The 20,658-nt window shown below is 36.8% G+C and overlaps 2 protein-coding genes across 2 annotated transcripts; both read right to left on the minus strand.

Annotated features, from left to right (window-relative positions):
• Nucleotides 1–597: 597 nt before the first annotated feature.
• LOC119068928 lies at nucleotides 598–5,276 on the minus strand. The gene is made up of 5 exons (XM_037172793.1): nucleotides 4,932–5,276; nucleotides 3,889–3,957; nucleotides 1,953–2,300; nucleotides 1,611–1,882; nucleotides 598–1,343 (listed from the first exon to the last, which is right to left on the minus strand). Exons 1-5 carry the CDS (start codon nucleotides 5,121–5,123, stop codon nucleotides 683–685), a joined length of 1,542 nt encoding a protein of 513 aa, XP_037028688.1. The 5' UTR covers nucleotides 5,124–5,276; the 3' UTR covers nucleotides 598–682.
• Nucleotides 5,277–16,937: 11,661 nt separating this feature from the next.
• LOC119069009 lies at nucleotides 16,938–20,019 on the minus strand. The gene is made up of 8 exons (XM_037172884.1): nucleotides 19,986–20,019; nucleotides 19,716–19,927; nucleotides 19,487–19,637; nucleotides 18,908–19,425; nucleotides 18,683–18,824; nucleotides 17,782–18,287; nucleotides 17,555–17,702; nucleotides 16,938–17,491 (listed from the first exon to the last, which is right to left on the minus strand). The coding sequence occupies exons 2-8, from the start codon at nucleotides 19,922–19,924 to the stop codon at nucleotides 17,072–17,074; spliced, it is 2,094 nt and encodes a 697-aa protein (XP_037028779.1). The 5' UTR covers nucleotides 19,925–19,927; nucleotides 19,986–20,019; the 3' UTR covers nucleotides 16,938–17,071.
• Nucleotides 20,020–20,658: the final 639 nt, after the last annotated feature.

Genomic DNA, 20,658 nt, shown 5'->3' on the forward strand with positions numbered 1-20,658 from the left:
ACTGAAAATTAAAAAAAAAATGTCCTCAAAATTCCTAATTCATTTCTGATGTGACGTGATTATTTGAACTCGCGGCACCCTGGTTACTTGCTGCACCAATACTGTCCCGTTAAAATTACTTCTTACTTCAAAGCGGCTACAGCGGATCCACAGGTATCATTGGCACCAATGGATGCGTGCTTCGTACTCACCATTTACCACTTGTGCTCAGAAACTGTTTTGCCTAGTTTACAATTATAAATTACCGTCGGGTCACCGACTACTCCAAATTGTGTGACATCATTTGCCTATTTGCTCGGGTTTTTCACCGAACATTTAGACATTTTCTCGTTTGTATGACATTTTCTCACAGAGGTGTATTAATTACGAAGCATCGGACTCCTTCTTTAAGGTTTCTTAGAAATTGCACACTTCTTCTCTCCAACCGCATTATGGTCATTCAATTTCAATTTGATTTTTAAAAGCTTCTGAACTATTGCAACACAGAGGTAGTTACTAGAGTTTTATTATATCAAAGTATGAACAGACATTATAGCCAAGCACGTCTTCATTGATATAGTAAGTGTATAACACAAGGCGAATACCGTACAGATTATCATAAAGAAAATACATTTATGCAAAGCTGTAAAAAATTTATTTTTAAAATGCTCACAACGAGCCTGAAGTTAGATAGTGAATTTATTCAAATACGTTTGATGCTTGCTGTTAAATGTATGTCGGCCGTATTGTCAAACGTTGCCGAAATGCATTCTTTACTAATGGAAACACCATTTTTATCACAGAGTGCACATTTCCATGAATTCTTTTCCAATGACAGTACAATACTTCTTGATATAATTTCTTTGGACTGAATCGAATCGTTTGCAGTTGAATTTCCTATCTTCACCTCTAAATAGTACTTTGAACATTCCATTTCATCGGTTTGGGCAAAAGTCGTAATGAAATAGTCTCCTTCAATGAGTTCCAATTTTGTGTAGAAACAAATCTCGTCTTCCACTAATATCAAACATGCATTCTCCATCGGTGTTCTTGGTGGTAAAGCAATTGTTGCCGATGGTGTTCCAAAATCAATAATTGGAATGTGGTGCGTGTTGATTATATGATGACGCATTGATTTTCTGGTCATTTTTTCTTCGCACACAACTCCACAGGGGCATTGATACTTCTTCTCTCGATTTTCGGGTACAATAAGTTGTAATAAATCGTCCGCCGCACCAGGCAAACTTTCTATGGATGCGTTGTGTGATAATGGTCGACGTGTTCCGAAATGTGTTTGTGATCCAATTTCCGGTGTGAGGCGTTGTGGTGACGTTGATCTGGATGTTGGTGCGGAGCTATTGTGCCTGCGAAAGATTTATGGAACGAATAATTAATAGTCAGTGTGATAGGTCAGTTAGTTTGAATTACTCAAAGCATGGACCAAAAATTTACCGACGCTAATCGCACCTGGGTGCGAATGGACAAACAACACAGAACATACTATTTATAATGGGGTGCGATTAGCTGCATAATACAGTCGATGCTATTCGAATTCTAATTTGGATTTCCAATGATTTGAGAATTCATTCAGTCTAGAAACCGTGCACTTCACGTTGCACGTTTATGTTTACCTAAATATCTCGTTCACAGATAACGACAATTGTTTGCTCTCTGACATCGGTTGGTTTTGCACCTCTTTCTTGTTGCTGCTACTCAGATTATCCAATGACGACGATTTTCCCATTATTTTGGCGAGAAATTTGTGCGTATGCGATTGGAATGATTTTGCATTGTCTACATTGGTGGTGATCGGTGACTTTCTGCATTTAACACCGAATAATCGTTCTCGCAATTTTCCATCGTCCTCCCGCAACTTAAATGCTTCGGTTATGGACGTATACACCTATACAAATATATCACGTCAATGCACACAAATACTTTTCATCAAATCCACAATTGTTCAATTCAATTACTTGTTCTGCAATCAATGACCGACCGGTGGTATATCTCTGTCTGCATATAGGGCACTTATCCGCTCTTATACGGCATTTCAAACAAATCAAATGACCATTCATACATTGAATCACTGGCGGTGGAATTGTATCCAAACATATAGGACATTCTAATGCGGCTAATATTGTTTGCATACTAGCTGACAGCCGATCTAAGTTCAAAGGCATCGGGCCGCAGCACAGTGATTCTGGATTACATGTCGGTTCCATACCAGTTGTCCACAATAACAACGTTACATTTTCCGATTTTGCTTTTACCAAATTAGCAACATCGATAATACGTAGACCCAAAATGTCTTCACCGTTAACCTATATGGGGCCAATAAATAACCTTAGAGTTTTAATTAAATTTTATTAGTTTTCGTTCAATGGAAAAAGGGGTGCAGTTTTCCAATTTTATTCAACCGGAAAATTGCAAATAATAAAGTTTCTAACGAAATTCTGAGAAGAAATATAGGAATATGGGGCTTTTTGTTGAAGTAATTGCATGGAAACTATTTTCGCATTACATTTACGTATACGTAGGAGAATGATAAAGTCTGGTTAATTGAGAAATTTCAAAGAAATTGATGGTAGAGTTTTGATTTTATTTCCGACTATATATTTATTGGCAAGATAGACGACAGTCTCAGATAAACCATTTTCAAGTTTTCTAGTTAAAAAACTTCAACGTTCCAAGGAACGTTGTTTTAGTTTGAAACGAATGGAGAGCTACTACAATCTGAGTTAGGCAACAAAATCGAAAATTTGTATTTTCCTCTTTTGGAACGTTTTAACGGTTTATACGAACAAGAGAGTTAGCTTCCTATAACCCATTATCCACTTACACATTTATAATGCAGTAAAATGTCTGAAAAAGAATTTAGAATTTGTAGAAACTTCAGTGAAGAGTGTGAGGGATTCTTTTAAATTTCGACTGACATTAATTTTGAGAAATTTTCCGGAGGTCATATTTTCGGACGTCTATTATCAAAAAAACTTAAGGTAATATTTGCCCCTGGAGTACTCGACCTCAGCTTTCCAACGAACCCATACACTCCCGTGTTCTCGCCACCTTCCGGAAATTATATCCGGACTACGAAACCATATTTTTCGACAATTGAGCGCTCACCACCAGCCAGGTATCGAAGATAAAAACTATCTGAGATTGGTTTCTAGCATCTGTAACTAGGCATACATAAAAAAGTCCCGAAAAAAACGCCCATTTCGGTCAGTCGAAATTCAAAAGAATCCCTCTGTGCTAACTTCTAAAATAACAACCTAGGCTCGAGGATGTAATGATGTGCGCAAATCTTGTCCTATGTATTGGCACTAGTGGCTATCTACCTTCCCTAGTGAAAAACAAAAATCTCACGGATTCAAACCTATTGTCTTTCGACACGTGAGACAACGTTTTTCGAACCTTCGACTTCGATTTTCACCCTTTCTGTTCAACTGTTATTGTTACTCTGCAAATTTAAAAAAATCAGCCCTCGTAAATTCATCGGATATTCCAACAAAATTCAGCTTATGCCTACAATTGACTGGGTCAATTTAAATTGAACTGATTTCGATTGATATTCTTCGCAAAAAAATAATCTTTAGATCACTTTATAATTCCTTAGTCTACGATTTAAGGCTCCAAATATGGTCGAATATATCGATATACAAGCTGGATAATATCATTTCAATCTGCATGATTTAATCCGTAAGCTGCCCGACATCCAATACTATTCAGAAACTCAACATAATTGCGATTATTAATTTTATCCATAAAAGCACATCCCCAGTGTGTATTAAAGCAATTAGACATTTTATATACATCAGTTGTGGTATGCAATGCAAACATTAAAATATTTATTTTTCTGCTCAATTGGAGAGAATTTAATAAAATTAGTTTTATTCGTATTTGACTAACCTCTAAAACACAATCGCCGACCTTGAGTCCGGTCGTTTCAGCTGTTGAATCTTTATCCACTCCACTCACCTATAAATTAAAATACGAATATATGAACTTGATGTAGGTATGTATATAAGTTGACTGAATACAATGAGTATAAAGATTTTGTGTTATGATCGTTTTAATGTCTGTTGTGAGTTGAGGTGATATGATTCCTTTTTTTTGGTCGTCTAATTTGACTCGGTGTAAAAAATGACGTAGTTGAATTTGAAAATCTTACAATTAATCAACACTAATTACACCGTATGTTCATCCGGAAAGACAGTAATCACTTGTTTGAACGTTTGAACGTAGTGTGAGGGTATATAGTTCTTCGAGATTAGCTTAATGTTTTGACGATCCCACATTAATTACATCAACAAAATTTAACGCACTGAAGTTAAATACAAATCTCTACACATTTTACATGGTTGTAAATTACGCTGTACATGAACATTCTCTAAATTACACCAAATGTTGACATTTCTTCGAAAAAGAATTCGAATAGTTAATTAAATCCCTTAATGTGAGACTTGGTACCGAAAAGGCGAATCGTTTTAGCTACAAATGCTGCATGTGAGGCATTTGATTCGGAAGCAATTTACTCAATACAAAAGTTATGCAACCATAAATGGAATTGTACCATAACTTTCGTTGAATCATGCAATTCTGCTGTATACCAAAAGAAACAGTTACCAAAACATTTTGCTATATAACTGACATCTTGTACATCTTGAAACCAGTCTTTGCCATTGAAATCTTTTTCAAAGGACAAATTTGAAATAAATAAATTTTTTCACGTTAACGTTAGTTGTTGCGGTATTTCTCTATCGTCCGAATGAATACATTGGCGAGGGGAAAACTACTCCGGATAGTCATGGTACAGAGGCCCAGAAAAGTCACACATAAAGTCATTGGCTCAGCTTGACTCTCAGCTTCATACAAAGTCACAAAATCATGAGACAGCGTTTTTCGAAGTAATTTCCCCCTCGTACATTGGTTAGACTCAAATAGTCACTTACCCATGGGTAAGGATCCCACTTGCTACGCGACAAATCAAAACCACAAGCACCATTTGGCAATTTCGGAATATTTAATTCTCTCACCGATGGATTATAATGGTCCGAATTTTGTGGTTTTTTTGTATCACGACTGGTAACAACACTTGAATTGGTCACAGTTTCACAATTGTTTTCCAAAACCGTTTCAACCATCGTGAGATGACAGAACAGTTTATGAGTAAAATAAGAAATCGACTACTGAATGTATAAACGAGGACGGATAGAAATGTGCAAACACCATTCACGCGCGCGATCTTTCATTAACTAAAGTTTCTCGGATAATTTTTTTTTCGAACTAAAATTACACCTCACCGTCGTATAATTAATTATTAATGTATGTCCAGGAGACAGGTTTATACAAAATTCAAACTTGAACGTAACAAAATATCGCCAGCGAGAAGTGTTATTTCGTATGACTTCATACGTATTCTCTGTGTACCACTCTCACTCTCTACGTCTCAGACTCATACTGCAGCCTCCATAAAATAATTCACCTTCACCCAGATTAATTCGCATTCGCATTAAACTACCTACTACTTTTATGTCGTTTATATAATATGAACTGATCACATTACTTTTTTGTTGTGTTGCTGATGATCACAGGTGGGTGAATTTCTTTTGGTTAAGTTTAATGTACGACCTCAACCTCGAACTATTGTTGACATAATGTTTTATTTGATTTTTTCAATATCATAGATACTTATATGATTAATAAGAATATTAGTCACTATTCATAATCATTTAGTACTCATTATAATCATGGAGAAGAAGAGTATAAGATGGCCTGGCCTGGCCATATGAGGCGACATGGAAAATCACCAATGCGCCCTTTGTAATTTTATTATGACAAATTTTGATACGAAACCCCGTGTATGAAAATTTCAAGTAACGTGACATCTGGTGTGATATATCTGATTCTAACCATTTGACCAAAGACTCAAAGGTAGAGAGCCTTTGATTTGACTCATTCCGATTATACAGCTACATATTTTAGACCGGAATAAGAGTTATAATTTAAACTGAAACAAATAAAGGAATTATTTTAAAAGCTTCAACTGTTTGTACATCTGTTTTGTAGTATGAAAATCAGCGCAAGCAAGCTTGTTGATTTTCATGTTTTAAAATAACAATTCGTTTGTCGCCATGGAAAAAGTTTCAATTACGAACATTTTACCGTTCTACTATACTGTAATTGAATTGTAACATAACTCGACATAACATACGACCATCGATATAATATACTGTAGATAATGAGACACGAAGAACGAAATTTCGGAAACATAGCACACGTACAAGTGCAAAAAATACGAATCACAACACAAAATGAAGAGAAAAATGAAATTGAGAAATGCAGAGTCTCAATTATTTTCAAATATTTGTATGACATTAACTCAAAACGTAAGTTACGTTACACATACATCTATGTGATCTTTCCGCATAAAGTTGTTTTGACATTAGGTACTTATCTACCCTATATTATATCGATGCATACGACAATACCTGTTCGAGTAATTTGGATCTGTTCCTCTTTTTTAAACATATTTTAATCAGAAAAGTTGTAAAACCAAATTTATGTGTAATTTTTTATCGGAGTTGAGGTGAAAAACCACTGTCCAACATAGGGATGGAATTTATGTATGTGTGTTACTGCAATGTCTATAGTCACATGGTATGGCTAATTCATGAAAACTCATTTATATACAAAGTTTCAACACAAATTTAAAGTCACTAAGCAGCATAAAGTTCCCAACCAGAAACTATGAAAATTTTCAGATTTCTTAACTCAAAAAAAGTCGAATGGTCGAATCCAAAGATTTATTAACTCAAGTCGAGAAGGATAAATGGTACTTGTTAGTGTAGCTGTTGTAACCTGCTGGCTGGAGAACGTTCTTTGCGCTAAACTTACGCTAAACAAACAGACGAAACCAGCAATGTAAACAATATGTCTTTATCAACGGGTAGTTGATTTAATAGTTTGGAATTTAGATGTACAAAGAATTTTTTTCTAGCTCATTAGTCTCATTGACAAACAAGTAAGGAATGCAAACCACTGGTAAAATTGATAACCACGTTCACGGTTATTTTGGAGTATGAAACCAGGTTAACCGATTACCTAAACCTGAAAATGATATACTTAGGTTATTTTGCCACCCTTTCTTATCAAATTTATTTAATTAAAGGAATTGGTAAAAAGTGAAAAAATTGACGATGTTTTATCTAAGAATAATTGAGTAGCAACTGATAAATTCCTGTGAAATGTTTATCAGAACTTTTATCAGCGAAGCGTAGGGCAAGCTTTCGAATTGTGTTAGGTAACTTAAGCAGATGCTTGCAGCTCCTGCCAGACCTTTTCGTGTAAAGCCTAATACGAAAAAAAATCCATCGATTCTAACGACAACTTGAACTAATGATTCAACTTATTTGGTAAATCAGCATGAGCTTTGGTGCCAGACTACGACAAGTTTTAATTGGATATCAGTTAAACTTACTTTCGTTATTGTGCAGTGGACTTTTACATTTGTCTTGATTTGAGGAAAAGAGTACAAGCGTACTTTACAGCTAATTGTAATAATTTTTATGGATATCTTTTCAAAGTTCATAAAGATTTTCGAATTTTCGGTATACCAACAATAATATGCAAATTTTCTTGACACTTTTTAGTCAATTTTCAAAAACCCTTTTGTTTAAAATACTCTTGAAATTGTGAGTTAAATAACGATTAATTTGACCTAGGTCATAATGCATCTTCTATCCGAGATTTCTCTTCAAAGTTTAGCAATTTTTCGTTGGGAACACAATTTCTACTTTTAAGGCCTACAAGTTTTCAAATTCGTCTTGAATAATAGTAAAATCACATTTTGTGACTACACAGAGAAAAAGGTCGGATTAAATGTTTAATCTACGGAAAGATTAAGAATAAATTCAATATTTCGAAAGATTTCGTTTCAATCTTTTTTCAAAGATTACCTACAAAAATTAAATCTTTCGATAGATTGCGTTTCGGGTTAAAATGGCTAAAATATGAATAGTATCAATGAGAAATGAAGCTAAATATAAAACATTTTACAACGTAAATGTTTTTTTGTTGTTCAAAGTTCGTTGTCATGGTATCTAGAGTTTATGATTAGAAGCTACTGCCATGTGAAAATTTTAATCATCTGTTAGCGATTCAAAAGTAAGAACCACAGCACACAAATGTTTGATTTTTTTTTTGCTTTTCTTAAAGGATCACGGTGAACAAAACTTAAATATAGTCGCGACACCACCTCTGATTTTTAGCCCCGTACGAAGTACGAAGGGGCTTATAGGATTACGATGCCGTGTGTAATTGATGGAATTCGAAGCAGACGGTAAGGGCAAAGTGTTTGCCTATGTTCGTAGATGACGAATCCGCAATAAAAATTTGGGCCGTCTGTCCGTCTGTCTGTCACGTCGATATCTTGAGTAAATCAAATCCGATTTCAATTTTTTTTTTTTCCCTGAAAGATAGTCAAAATAGTGAGGCTAAGTTCGAAGATGGGCGATTTTGGGTCGACCCTCCCGAGCTGGGGCCCCATAAGTGATTTAACGTTTTCCGAAGATATCTCTGGCCATTTAAAGGCTACACTTGTAAGTGATACGTCAAATGAAAGGTTACCGATCGACGAAAAAAAGGTTATGGAAATTGGATGACCGGCTCGTGAGTTAGACCCCTTGGTGTGAACTAGGTACAGGGCGGCAACCCGTTTTTGCTTGAACGTTGGCCAACTTTGAACGGATTTAGATAGATTTTGCTTTATTAGATAGGTATTGACCGTACCAATCAGGGAAAAAAAAGTTCATGAAATTCGGTTCACCGGAGCGTGAGCTAGGTCTCTTGGAGTGAGCTTATATGAGGCTACTCGGCCGTAGAGTGAAGGTGGTGTTTTTTGTTAATATCTCGAGTAAAATTTGACCAAATTTCATGAAATTCCATGTGTAATTGATGGAATTCGAAGCAGACGGTAAGGGCAAAGTGTTTGCCTATGTTCATAGATGACGAATCTGCAATACAAATTTTGTCTGTCCGTCTGTCCGTCTATCCGTCTCTCCGTCACGTCGATATCTTGAGTAAATCGAATCCGATTTCAAAAAATTTTTTCCCCTGAAAGATAGTCGAAATAGTGAGGCTAAGTTCGAAGATGGGCATATTCGGGTCGGCCCTTCGTGAGATAGGGCCACCTAAGTGATTTAAGGTCTTTTGGTGATATTTATGGCAAAATAAACGATGGAAATGTAAATGACACGGCAAATGATAGGTATTGTCAATACCAATCCAGGAAAAAAAAAATTTTAAATCGGGTGAGTGGACCGTGAGTTAGGGCCTTAGAAGTGAAATGCTACTAGGGCCCTATGTGTATTTTACATATAACTCGAGCAAATTTCATCCGTTTTTCGTAATTTTTGTTTCATTTGGGAGGTAATCAAAGGCCGAATAGAATGTAGTTGAAAAAAAATTTAAATTTGGGTCCTCGGACTGAGGCCGATACTAGGGCCCTATGTGTATTTTACATATAACTCGAGCAAATTTCATCCGTTTTTCGTAATTTTTGTTTCATTTGGAAGGTAATCAAAGGCCGAATAGAATGTAGTTGAAAAAAATTTTAAATTTGGGTCCTCGGACTGAGGCCGATACTAGGCCCTTCAAAAAAATAAAATTTTGAAATTTTTGTTTCATTTGAAAGGAACGTCGTACGGGGCTTCGTAATTGCGCTATGCGCAATTTGTAAGATGTACATATTACATAATAATTTTACTTTAACTACATTAACCGGCGCAATAGGCTTACGGTCAAAGTAGGGTGACAGACGCACTAGGGTCACGTACGCAATAGATATACGGGTTTGTACGGGGCTCAGTCGCAGCAAACGCTCCGACTGTTCTGATGGCTCGTTTTTTGTTTGAAAGGTACTAACGAATGTAAAGCAGCCGTACTACTTTCCACCTCCTAACAAAATGGCCGTCGGCCGCCATTTTGGATTTTTGTAAAAACAATATAAATCGGTGAAAATAATTCTTACAAAGTTATTGATCAGTGGGAAGTGATTGGTTATGTGTGTGTGGTGTTTCAAGGATCCCAAATATGCATATCTATATATAAATATATATAGTATATTGAGATATATAACGGTATAGATAGTTATTTTGAGCTATATACTAGCATATTTATCAGTAAATTGTTTATTTATAGGTAAATATAGGTTAATATAGGACTGAGGAAATTGTAGGTCAATTTGAAATTTGTGTTACGTTTGAAAGGAACATCGTACGGGGCTTCGTAATTGCGCTATGCGCAATTTTTAAGACGTACAAGTTTCATAAGAATTTTACTTTACCGACGTTTACGGGAAGAGTAGGGCTACGGACGAACTAGGGTCACGTGCGCAATAGATGTACGGGTTCGTACGGGGCTCAGTCGCAGCAAACGCTCCGACTGTTCTGACGGCTCGTTTTTATATTCTTATTGAGTGACTCGAGTACTATAAGCGGATTTCCACATATTTTTAGGGTAAATTTCCTCTAATGGCTAGCGAAATCAGCTTTAACCGACTCCAGATACACGTAATTCATGTAAGAATTGCTGCAAATAACATATACCACTTATTTATGAAGAATGCATAACAATACCACTCATTCTAAAGGAACGGGCACTTGAAGATAGATGATAAATTGAAAATATCGTCGTAGAGTGACCTTGCTGCAAACAAAATCTCGTAACAGATACTTGTTGTGAGGCTGGTATGGCAAATGTGGTATCGTTGTTAAGCTTAGACTGCAGGCTAATCAGGCATTATTGTTTTGTTGCAGACAGGGTCAACCTGTAAATTGCAGATGAGTCCTAGTTTCGACGAGGATGGTGAAAATAAAATTTTTCAAATATTGTACAATTCAGACAAATTTTGTAAAATACATTCTCGGCGTTTATTAGAGCATGGAATCCTCTACCAATATCGCCATTCAAAGAGTTTCAAACTTTCTTCGTCTTGGACATATCACCATTCAAAGATGTCGAATTTTCGACTTTAGCAGGCTGTAGCTACGTGGTCAAGTTGTCGGAGGGAGCCATTTCAATACGAATTAGCTTAGAATTAGTCCCTCTATCTGTTGCGATAACAATCTGTATTCAAATTGACTCGTCGGTCATGGCCGTGCGTGCCGGTTCTCCGAAACGGCTGGAAAATTTTTCGAGCTGAATGTGGTTCCCTATAGTACTCGAGTCCCCCAATAAGAATATTTAAAAACATAGCTAACGCCGACCCGTACGAAACACCTATTCGTATCAAAAGCCTTTAATGTGAAACTCTTCATTTCTCTTACTTCATTTTCTTCTCTGCTGAAAAACTATTCTCCCTTTAAAATCACTTACATTATCCACTCTTTGCCTTGTTATCATATACAACTAAATTGCCGGAGGCAATATAGACAGCCCCGTACGAAGACAAATTTCATAAATTCCTATTTAAACAGCTATATACCGCTATATTTAACTATATTTCACTATAAATAAACATTTCACAGATAAATATATGCTTGTGGCGTCACCACTATATCGACAGGCACAACATCGAAACATCATGCGACTCCAAACATACATTTATTATACTCATCATTTAGCTAAATACGCACAATAGCATACGGACTTTGTACCTTCATACATATTATAAACAATAGGCGCATCTGTATAAAAGACCGAATATTATGAATAAATAAATCAGAATATTTTCTGCTCTCAACGAGAACACATCTTTCTCTTTAGCAGCATTCTCACTTGTGGAACAGTGAAACATCATTATGTTTCACTTAAATCCCCACAACTGGTGACCCCGACGTTCACAGAGCATTACCTCTGAACAGTCAAATTACTATGCTGGTACAAATCTACCACCGAAAAACTTAATTTTGTTATTCGCTAGATTCATCTAGAATCTAGAATAGCCTATGTTAAACTAACATTGTTTAGCATACATACCGAATGCTTCATGTACCATTCAGGCATTCAATCTCGGACATTGCAACGAGCAACATCTCCGACATTCCAGTACACTACAGTGCACTCACAAAGTGAAACACTTTGTAGATTTCTGCTGTACTGCTTCCATGACTAGTCACGCCCGTCGCTTCACGACTAATCAAGACCGCGCTTCATAACTAATCAAGCCAGTAGCTCTTCAACAAGTCGAGCCCGGCAATTCAAGACTAGTCGCGCCCGTCACTCTCCGACCAGCCGCGCCCGTCAATCCAAGACTAGTCGCGCCCGTCGCTCAAATTAATAATTAACATAGCACAATTTCTAATATCGCATTGAAGCGGTAAATTTAGACATTTTGTGTTCAAAAATCTGAGTCTATACCATTATTCTTTCAATAGCATAAGCTATCAATTAACACAGTTCAAGCACGTTTTCACAGTAAAGCTAAATTTTCTAGCCTAACTCAACAAAAAACGTATTTAATGTGTCAACAAATGAAATCAGTAAGAAATGGTAAAACAAGTACACGATTCAGCTGACATAAGCGAATCTATCGTACAAGCACGTACGTCATTACACAAACTGTGGTAACGTTTACGACTCAAATCAAATCACGCCAACCGCGATGCAACATCTATCGCGAAAATTTTTTGTTCTCAACCTTACGCTTACTATACTTCAGCACGTTTGGATGAACGAAAAATAAGTTTTACAGGTCGAAACTAAAAATGTCTACCACTTCATAGGTTTCGCTTTCGCTGTTCAACAAACTTTATGTTACGAAAGTGTTTCAACCTGGTAACTGTTACTTCGGGAAAACCTAAGCATAGTCTGGACCTAAGTTAACCAACTTTTACATGTCAGTTATCATGATCTATATGTCTGAAGGTTGCCTAGCATCTACATGTTGCTACATCCTTGTAATGTCTATGGATATGATCAGAAATACATCAGGCCAGCCGCTTAAAGTACTATGGCACAACCGTGCACAGTAACGCGACATTTTATTATCATAAGGTGGATTAAGTTCGCGAGCGTTTAACAACAATCAATCGAGACTCCCACCGATGGTAGCGATGCTAATTCACGAACTTAACTCATGTTCTGTTCGTTAGTTCCAACCTTCTTATAAATCTTTTTAGCATCTCAAAATCTGATGTACGAGTTAACATTTGGAAAAAATCTGTACAGTCCGTTTTTCCGTAATTTCGTTTCTCATCAGTAATTTTACGAGCATTGCAACAAACTGTATCACAGTCGCTCGTCCTGCAAAGTTAATTCATTGCACATATGAGTTACATCATTGTAAAAAGCTAAAGTACTAAGTACACTTTTTATCGACATTGAGTTTTCTAACTTTGCAGTAGCTGTGTAAAGGTCACATTAACCTTAACAATCGACCATTAACTATTAGTTGATAGTTGAAACAACACAAACAACAAATGAATTTTATCTTCATTTTTAAAATGCTTGTATGGTGCCTCTGAGACACTGTTTCACGCAAAGCCGTCGATGTGAAACTCAAATCAGTTTTCGCTAGCAACCTGGCAAAAACGCAAAGTGTTCTAAGGATTCCATCCGAAGTATTTCTAAAGGCATTTTTAACCGATTTGAAATACAACACGCTTTCAACTTCCGATAAACGAAGTGAGTACAAACTTGAAAGCATTATGTTATGAGACTACATGACAATCAAGGACCACTAAGTCCTAAGTCCACTATTCAAAAAAAAAATCTAATTGCTCATTCAGCACTTAACATTTTCTCTTGAAAGGCTGCAATAAAAAAACAAACGCAGTTCAGCCTTCACTTAGCTCAACTGTAGCTCAGCTCAACTTTAGCTCAGCTCAACTTCAACGCAGCTCAGCTCGCAAAATATTTCCTGAGTGACCACCATCGTTTCCATCATCATGGCATGAAAAATAACCACCACAAAGACTTGGTAAACGACAACACTTCGTCTCAATGGGGAATCTCTAAAAACACATAGAAGGACCAACAAGCTGCAACAATCGAATTTCCTTTTGGTTCCACCTTATTTTGAACGTTTTATGGCTACTACTATTCCATGGAACCAGTCCTTCCAAGGCATCATCAAACCGATTCCAGCAGAGGCATCAGAACTAGCCACGCATCTTCAACCAGGAACCAGCTAAAATTCTTCAATCTTCGATCGCTCAACTGCTCCAGCGAATCATCCAATTTCGAGACACCAACGGTCATTCATCATTCATTAGAGGACAACAAATCCATCATCGAATTGGTTACTCAACATTATTGCGCACTCCGAATTCAACCAATGCCTTGAATTCACCCGTCTATCACATTCATCATGATTGGTACCTTCTGGCCATCAGCGAAAATCGTCATCAGGATTCAAATTTTGGGGCACAAACGCCATCTCTTCTTCAATCATCCTCGCACGACGTTTCTGGAGGGGGAGTTATGTGGCGTCACACTATATCGACAGGCACAACATCGAAACATCATGCGACTCCAAACATACATTTATTATACTCATCATTTAGCTAAATACGCACAATAGCATACGGACTTTGTACCTTCATACATATTATAAACAATAGGCGCATCTGTATAAAAGACCGAATATTATGAATAAATAAATCAGAATATTTTCTGCTCTCAACGAGAACACATCTTTCTCTTTAGCAGCATTCTCACTTGTGGAACAGTGAAACATCATTATGTTTCACTTAAATCCCCACATGCTATTATATAGCTCTATATGCCTGTATATAGCTCAATATAGCTGTATATAGGTATATATAGATGTCCGTATATGGAATCCCTGAAACCCCACACACATAACAAATTATTTCCATGTTAACAGAAACTCTCTAAGTATCATTTTTCCCAAGATATTTCTATTTTACTAAAATCCAATATGGCCGCCGGCAGCCATTTTGTTAGGAGACCGGAAATAGTACCGACGCTTTACATTCGTTAATACCTTTCAAACAAAAAAAAATTCATGAAATTCGGTCAAAATTTACTCGAGATATTGTCAAAATACACCACGTTCACTGTACTTCCGAGTAGCCAGATAAGAGCTCACTCCAAGAGACCTAGCTCACGCTCCGGAGAACATAATTTCATAAAAAAAATTTTCCCTGATTGGTACTGTCAATACCTATCTAATAAAGCTAAAACAGACGAAATATGTTCAAATGTGGCCGACCTACAAGCAAAAACTGCTTGCCGCACTGTGCCTGTTCCACACCAAGGGGTCTAACTCACGAGTCGGTCATCCGATTTCCATAAACTTTTTTTTGTCGATCGGTATTGTAATTACCTTTTATTTGACGTATCACTTACAAGTTTAACGTTTAAATGTCCGGAGATATCTTCGAAAAACCGTAAAGCACTTATTGGGCCACAGCTCGGGAGGGGTCAATCCAAAATCACTCATCTTCGAACTTAGCCTGTCTTTTGACATTACCAAACGGGAAAAAAAGAATTTTCAAAATCGGATGCGTTTTACTCAAGTTATCGTGCAGACGGACAGACGGACATTTTTTTTTCGCGGATTTGGCATCTCTAGACAACCACAATAGGTTTCCCCTTACTCAGGGAGTCCAATTCGACGTGTTACAAACGTATGCGTAAACCTATAAGACCCCAGTACTTCGTACGGGTCTAAAAATCAGAGGTGGTGTCGCGACCCTATTTAAGTTTTGCTCAACCCCACCGTGGAATTATATTGATTTTTGAGTAAAGAAAATCGTTGAAAAAGTAAATAAATAAATAAATTCTTCCATGCAATTTGGTCCGTTATTCTTCATAATTAAGTACAATTAAGTATGGGGCGCAAAATATCGTTTTATTATAATATTTTCCTACTTTTCAATACTTTTGCCAGGCTCAACTTCCTTATCGTTGCTCATGCAGATTTATGAAGTATAATAATCGTTTATAGAATAATTAGAAAAATAGAAAAATGTTGCCTTCGATTAGGATTTGAACACATTTACTATGATGGTTACCTCAGTTGGTACAAAGGTTTCGTTCAGAAGATTTTTTTTAAATCTTTGAAAGAGTAAGATCGCCGCATCAACGATTCGAAAATAAATCTTGCTAAGATTAAGAACCCAATAGCTCAGTGGTAAAGTACAGGACTGGAGATACAGAGGTATCCAGTTCAAATCCTGATCAAAGTAAGTAAAAAGAAAACATTTAATTTTAACGAAACAAATAAAATTTCCAATTTATAAATAAATAAAACAAGTAAATCTGACTTATTATATGCAAATAAATGTGGGAAATTTTGTTTTATTTCAAAATAAAAAAAGTGAAATCTCCTGGAAGATTTCGATCTAATCCATCGACAGATTATTTTCGAAAGATTAAATGTAAGTCCAACCTGTTTAGCATGTGCATTTATTTAAATACCAATTTTGTTTGATGAGTCCGAATAGCATCATAAATTCAAATTTTGAACTGTCAAAATTTCTATTTGGAGCAAAAATGCAGAAGCGAATGTAATAGGTTTCTTCCATCGTACGGTAAATACGAATTTTGACAGGCCGAAAACAACCGACCGTCATCCACAGAAGCAAACATAACCGCAACTTAAACAAATTTGTTCGTTAAAACTTCAAAGTGAGGTTGTGTTGGCTTCTCTGTGGATGACGATTGACATTTTGAACGGCCTTGGAAGAAACCTATTGATCCAAGGCCGACTCAACAGTGCATTGAACGATTTACAGAAAAGATGTGAGTGAAGAGTGTCCACGAAATTATTGAGGAAATAAAAATTTGTTGGCAATGAAAAAGAAAAGTTTTTTCGCTGAATTTTTAAATATGTTAGCAGAAGAAATTAAGCCTCATGACATCATTGGAAGGTCGGTAGTCGGTATAAGAAACATTTTTTTGTTCAGTTAAAGAATTTTTTTTTTAAATAAAAAATAAAACAATTGATGTTGGTACTTTTTTATTATAAAACATTGCAGATGAAAAGATTTTTTTTTTCATTTCTTAATCGGATCCCTGCAATATCACTTGTTACCTAACTTTATGCAAATTTTCCGCGAATTTTCTTGTAAAATTTTCTCGAAAAACGTTTTTACGAAAATAAAGAAAATCAAGGGAATTTTCAAGAAGATCCAGAAAATATTTTGTGAAAGATAGGCAGTGTAATGAACCGATCAAGATTTTCCGTTAGATCGACGGATTCATTGGAGGGCATCAATTTTGCATGGAATTTTTTGAACAATTCAATGCCAACGTGTGCATCGTCTGCGGCATATTTGATGTGATCAGCATCCAATTCGTCAACTGTCCACTTCGTATGGAATTTGCCCAGAAGTCGACCTTTTTCCTTGTGTTCCAGTTTAACGCTTAACACTTCTTCAGATAGCGATGCCAGTCCTTTCGCTTGAATTTTACACTTTTTCGCCAGAGGAATCAAATTGAAAGTTCCCTTCACTTCGAGGCAATATTCGCGAAATAATTTTGTTGCATCTCTGCCCGCACCGACGCCAACTTTTAAAATTTGTTTGTCCTTCATAAGTTTCTGGAAGATTTTCTGGTGTTGAACGGAAAAAAATTTGATTTGAATTGACTTATCAGAACGAACCTTGAGCACATCGGGAATAGTTCGAAGCCTGCACAATCGTATCAAGGCACATAGTCCTCGATGTGTGGCCAATTGTAATAGCGCTACTTTGCCACCTTTTGATGACCATTCACAGTCGAAGCCAAGAACGTAATATTCGTTGCAATGTCTACGAAACACGGATGAAGGAACATTAATTTCGAGCTACGATTGATGCAAAGCGAAAGACGTTTAACCAATTCCCGTACTTTCGTAAACGTTCCACAACAGCTTCGCACTCTTCAATGGTTGTAACCACAATGATTTCTTGCTCTGGCAGTTGACACCAATCCAAAATCTTGTTTTTCTTACGCTTCGGATAATCGTCATCCGAATGTGGTGCACACAATGTGTCAACGAATTTTTTACGATCACCTGCCAACCTTTCGTCAACGAGTTTCTTTTCGAAAAATTTGAATAGCTCGACTGTGACTTGAACGAAATTGGCAGCACGTTTGATGGCAGCTCTTGAAACTGTTTCTGATTTCCAATCTGTGATCCACAGTCGCCAATCATTCGACTCAATATCAACATTTAGATAGTTTTTTGCAAGTCGAACTAGATCGTCCTTTCCTGTAACATTTTTACATTTATTCGCCAAATATCGTAGATCGAATGAATTCACCACATTGATGGCATAATCGACTCTCAATGCACGCACAGCTCGAGACGTGTGGACACCAACTTTTATTATGTCTTTGTCATTCAAAATGTCCTGACCGAAAACAAAGAAAATTACGTTAACGATCCGACATTCAAAAGTGTTGTAACGAATGGCAGATTTGAAGTCAATATTTAGCCGCCAAAAAATTCATTTTTCAATTAAATTTTTTGAAATAAAATCTTTGCTTGGAAAATTTGTAACTCTCGACTAAAAAATTGGTTCGGAAATGAAAAGCCGCAAGGGTTTCTCCGAGAGGGCAAAGTTAACACGTAGAAACCAACTTTTCACATCCGAAGTAACACATTTTTGCTTGCTTCAATTGCCTTTCTTTTCGGGGAAAAGATGATTTTGAGAAATCGTCGGAAAAAAATAAATTTTTTCGACCAAATACAGGCTACAAATTTCCCAAGCGATCATGACTGTCAAACAAACGAAAGAAGAATTACCTGCAGCTCATTCGGTTGTTCTTTGATTTGGTTCACCTGAATCAGTGCACAAAGTCCCTCAGACGTTGCTAATTGCAGTAAAGTCACAGTTTTCTTGGAATATTGACAGGTTAGACCGAGTAATTTGTTCTCTTGGCAATGTCTAACGGAAATGACATTTAAAAATTGAAATTATAAAAAAAAAATCTCTCGGGCACTGTTCTTGAAAAAAATCTCTTGACTCACTCCCGAATTATTTTCGATACTTCTCGGCATTTGGAAGCGTCTTTAATAACTTGAATATCCTGAGCAGGCAAAACTGAACGGGGTTCCAAATATTGCACTACGCTCGCGTTCCTAAACTGATACCTTTCATTCAGAAAAGGTAGACATTTCGCTTTGATAAATTCCTGGAGACTTTTCTGCGTGTTGGCTACGTTTTGAATTTCTTTCTCTTTTTGTTCGAATGTTTTGAATAGTTCAATTGCTGCCCGCACAGCTCTGGCAGCACAATCGACACTTTCGTTGTTAGGTACACTATGCTTCCAGAAACGATTGACCAGAAGGGATTTCCCCTTCAATTTTACGTTCAAATGTTCGGCAGACAGATCTTCCAGAACGGTAGATCTCACGAGATTTTTCTCTGGTTGCAAGTATCGCACATCGAATACGCTTGAAGTGATTACTTTGTAGGCCGTCAAATTCAACGCAATCTCGGATGCATAAACACCGACTTTCAGAATATTTTCGTCTTCTAAAAGTTCCTGCAACGATGGAGAATGTGAAGTGCAGACACGTATTATTGTTTGACTCGTCATGACAAACCTTCAGATCGATTGGCAGCCCTCTCATGACAGACAACGGGAAGAGAGCACAAAGTCCATGAATTGATGATAACATGAGCAAAGAAGTCTTTCCTTTACGTCGTCCCGGTTCGGTGCAACTAAACCCGAGTACACTGTATTCCTTGCAATGACTGCACTCGTTTAAATTAAATGAAAAATTAATTTTGGTAATACATGTGAGGAAAACGACCCGTCGCCAGTTCTCTTACTTTCGTAGTTCTGTCACTACGGCTCGACATGTTTCGTCTCCAGACACCACTTTTACTTGTTGATCATCCCATGGACATGGACCTAAATCGTAGCTTTTTTCAACATTCTTCGCTGTGCTCCATGGCTTATCAGTTCCATTTGATTTCCGATTTCTCTGAAATCGATTCGATCTATTTGAACGGACAGATCGTGTATGCTGGTTCTCCATTGCAAAAAATTTCGTTGCGAAATAAGTAAAACAAAAAAAAAGGAACCAACTCGATCGAAGATCTCAAAGATGCAGTGTGTGTGTAGTGACTGGAATGACACAAATGACACACCAACAACATTAAACTTGACATTTCATTTGACACATGTACAACTGTCACTCGTTTTTGGTGGGTTTTACAAATATTGTTTACCTGAAAAGTGTGTTTTGCTGCAGAAAACGGATTCTGCGCCGGGAATAGACGAAATTAAATACGGAGATGTGAGAAGGTTCCCGGAAAGAGTGAAAGAAAAATTTCCAGAAGTGACGAACAAAGTGTAGGCGAGTCAAGAAGTACCGGAGTCTGACGTTTTGAATTTTAGTGAACTATTGCGTTTCCTTATAGTAGATTACATCACCAGAAACATCGTTGTTATTGAAGGCCAACAATTCTTGACCACTTTATCCAGAAAGGACGCAGATACGAAGTTATCATCGAAAATATATCATTTGTTCATACAAGGACATTACGTCATTGTTTTATCGTAACTGTCAACGTTGTGCCACTAGCGAAAATTTTATTTTCGCAGGGTGCTGCATGTAAAATATTTTTCTTCCTGAAGTACCAAAACCGTCACATTCACTCACCAAATTTAGTACCGAAAGAGCAACATTCTCCGACACTTTTTTCTCTCAATTTTCATTCCCGCTTATGTCATTTTCGATCCTATCTTTATTCTTTCCCAGATGTGTCA

Source organism: Bradysia coprophila (genome assembly GCF_014529535.1).
Source record: "Bradysia coprophila strain Holo2 chromosome X unlocalized genomic scaffold, BU_Bcop_v1 contig_20, whole genome shotgun sequence".
In the NCBI taxonomy this organism is placed as follows: domain Eukaryota; kingdom Metazoa; phylum Arthropoda; class Insecta; order Diptera; family Sciaridae; genus Bradysia; species Bradysia coprophila.

Bases quoted from the DNA above. Each gene is read 5' to 3' on its own strand.
- LOC119068928 (XM_037172793.1), bottom strand. From the start codon at position 5,123: ATGGTTGAAACGGTTTTGGAAAACAATTGTGAAACTGTGACCAATTCA. The intron at 3,958-4,931 runs GTAAGTGACTAT...TTTAATTTATAG, and splicing joins AGTGGGATCCTTACCCATGG to GTGAGTGGAGTGGATAAAGA. The intron at 2,301-3,888 runs GTTAGTCAAATA...GGCCCCATATAG, and splicing joins TCGGCGATTGTGTTTTAGAG to GTTAACGGTGAAGACATTTT.
- LOC119069009 (XM_037172884.1), bottom strand. From the start codon at position 19,924: ATGGAGAACCAGCATACACGATCTGTCCGTTCAAATAGATCGAATCGA. The intron at 19,638-19,715 runs GTAAGAGAACTG...AAACGAGTGCAG, and splicing joins GTAGTGACAGAACTACGAAA to TCATTGCAAGGAATACAGTG. The intron at 19,426-19,486 runs GTTTGTCATGAC...CCATCGTTGCAG, and splicing joins GGCTGCCAATCGATCTGAAG to GAACTTTTAGAAGACGAAAA.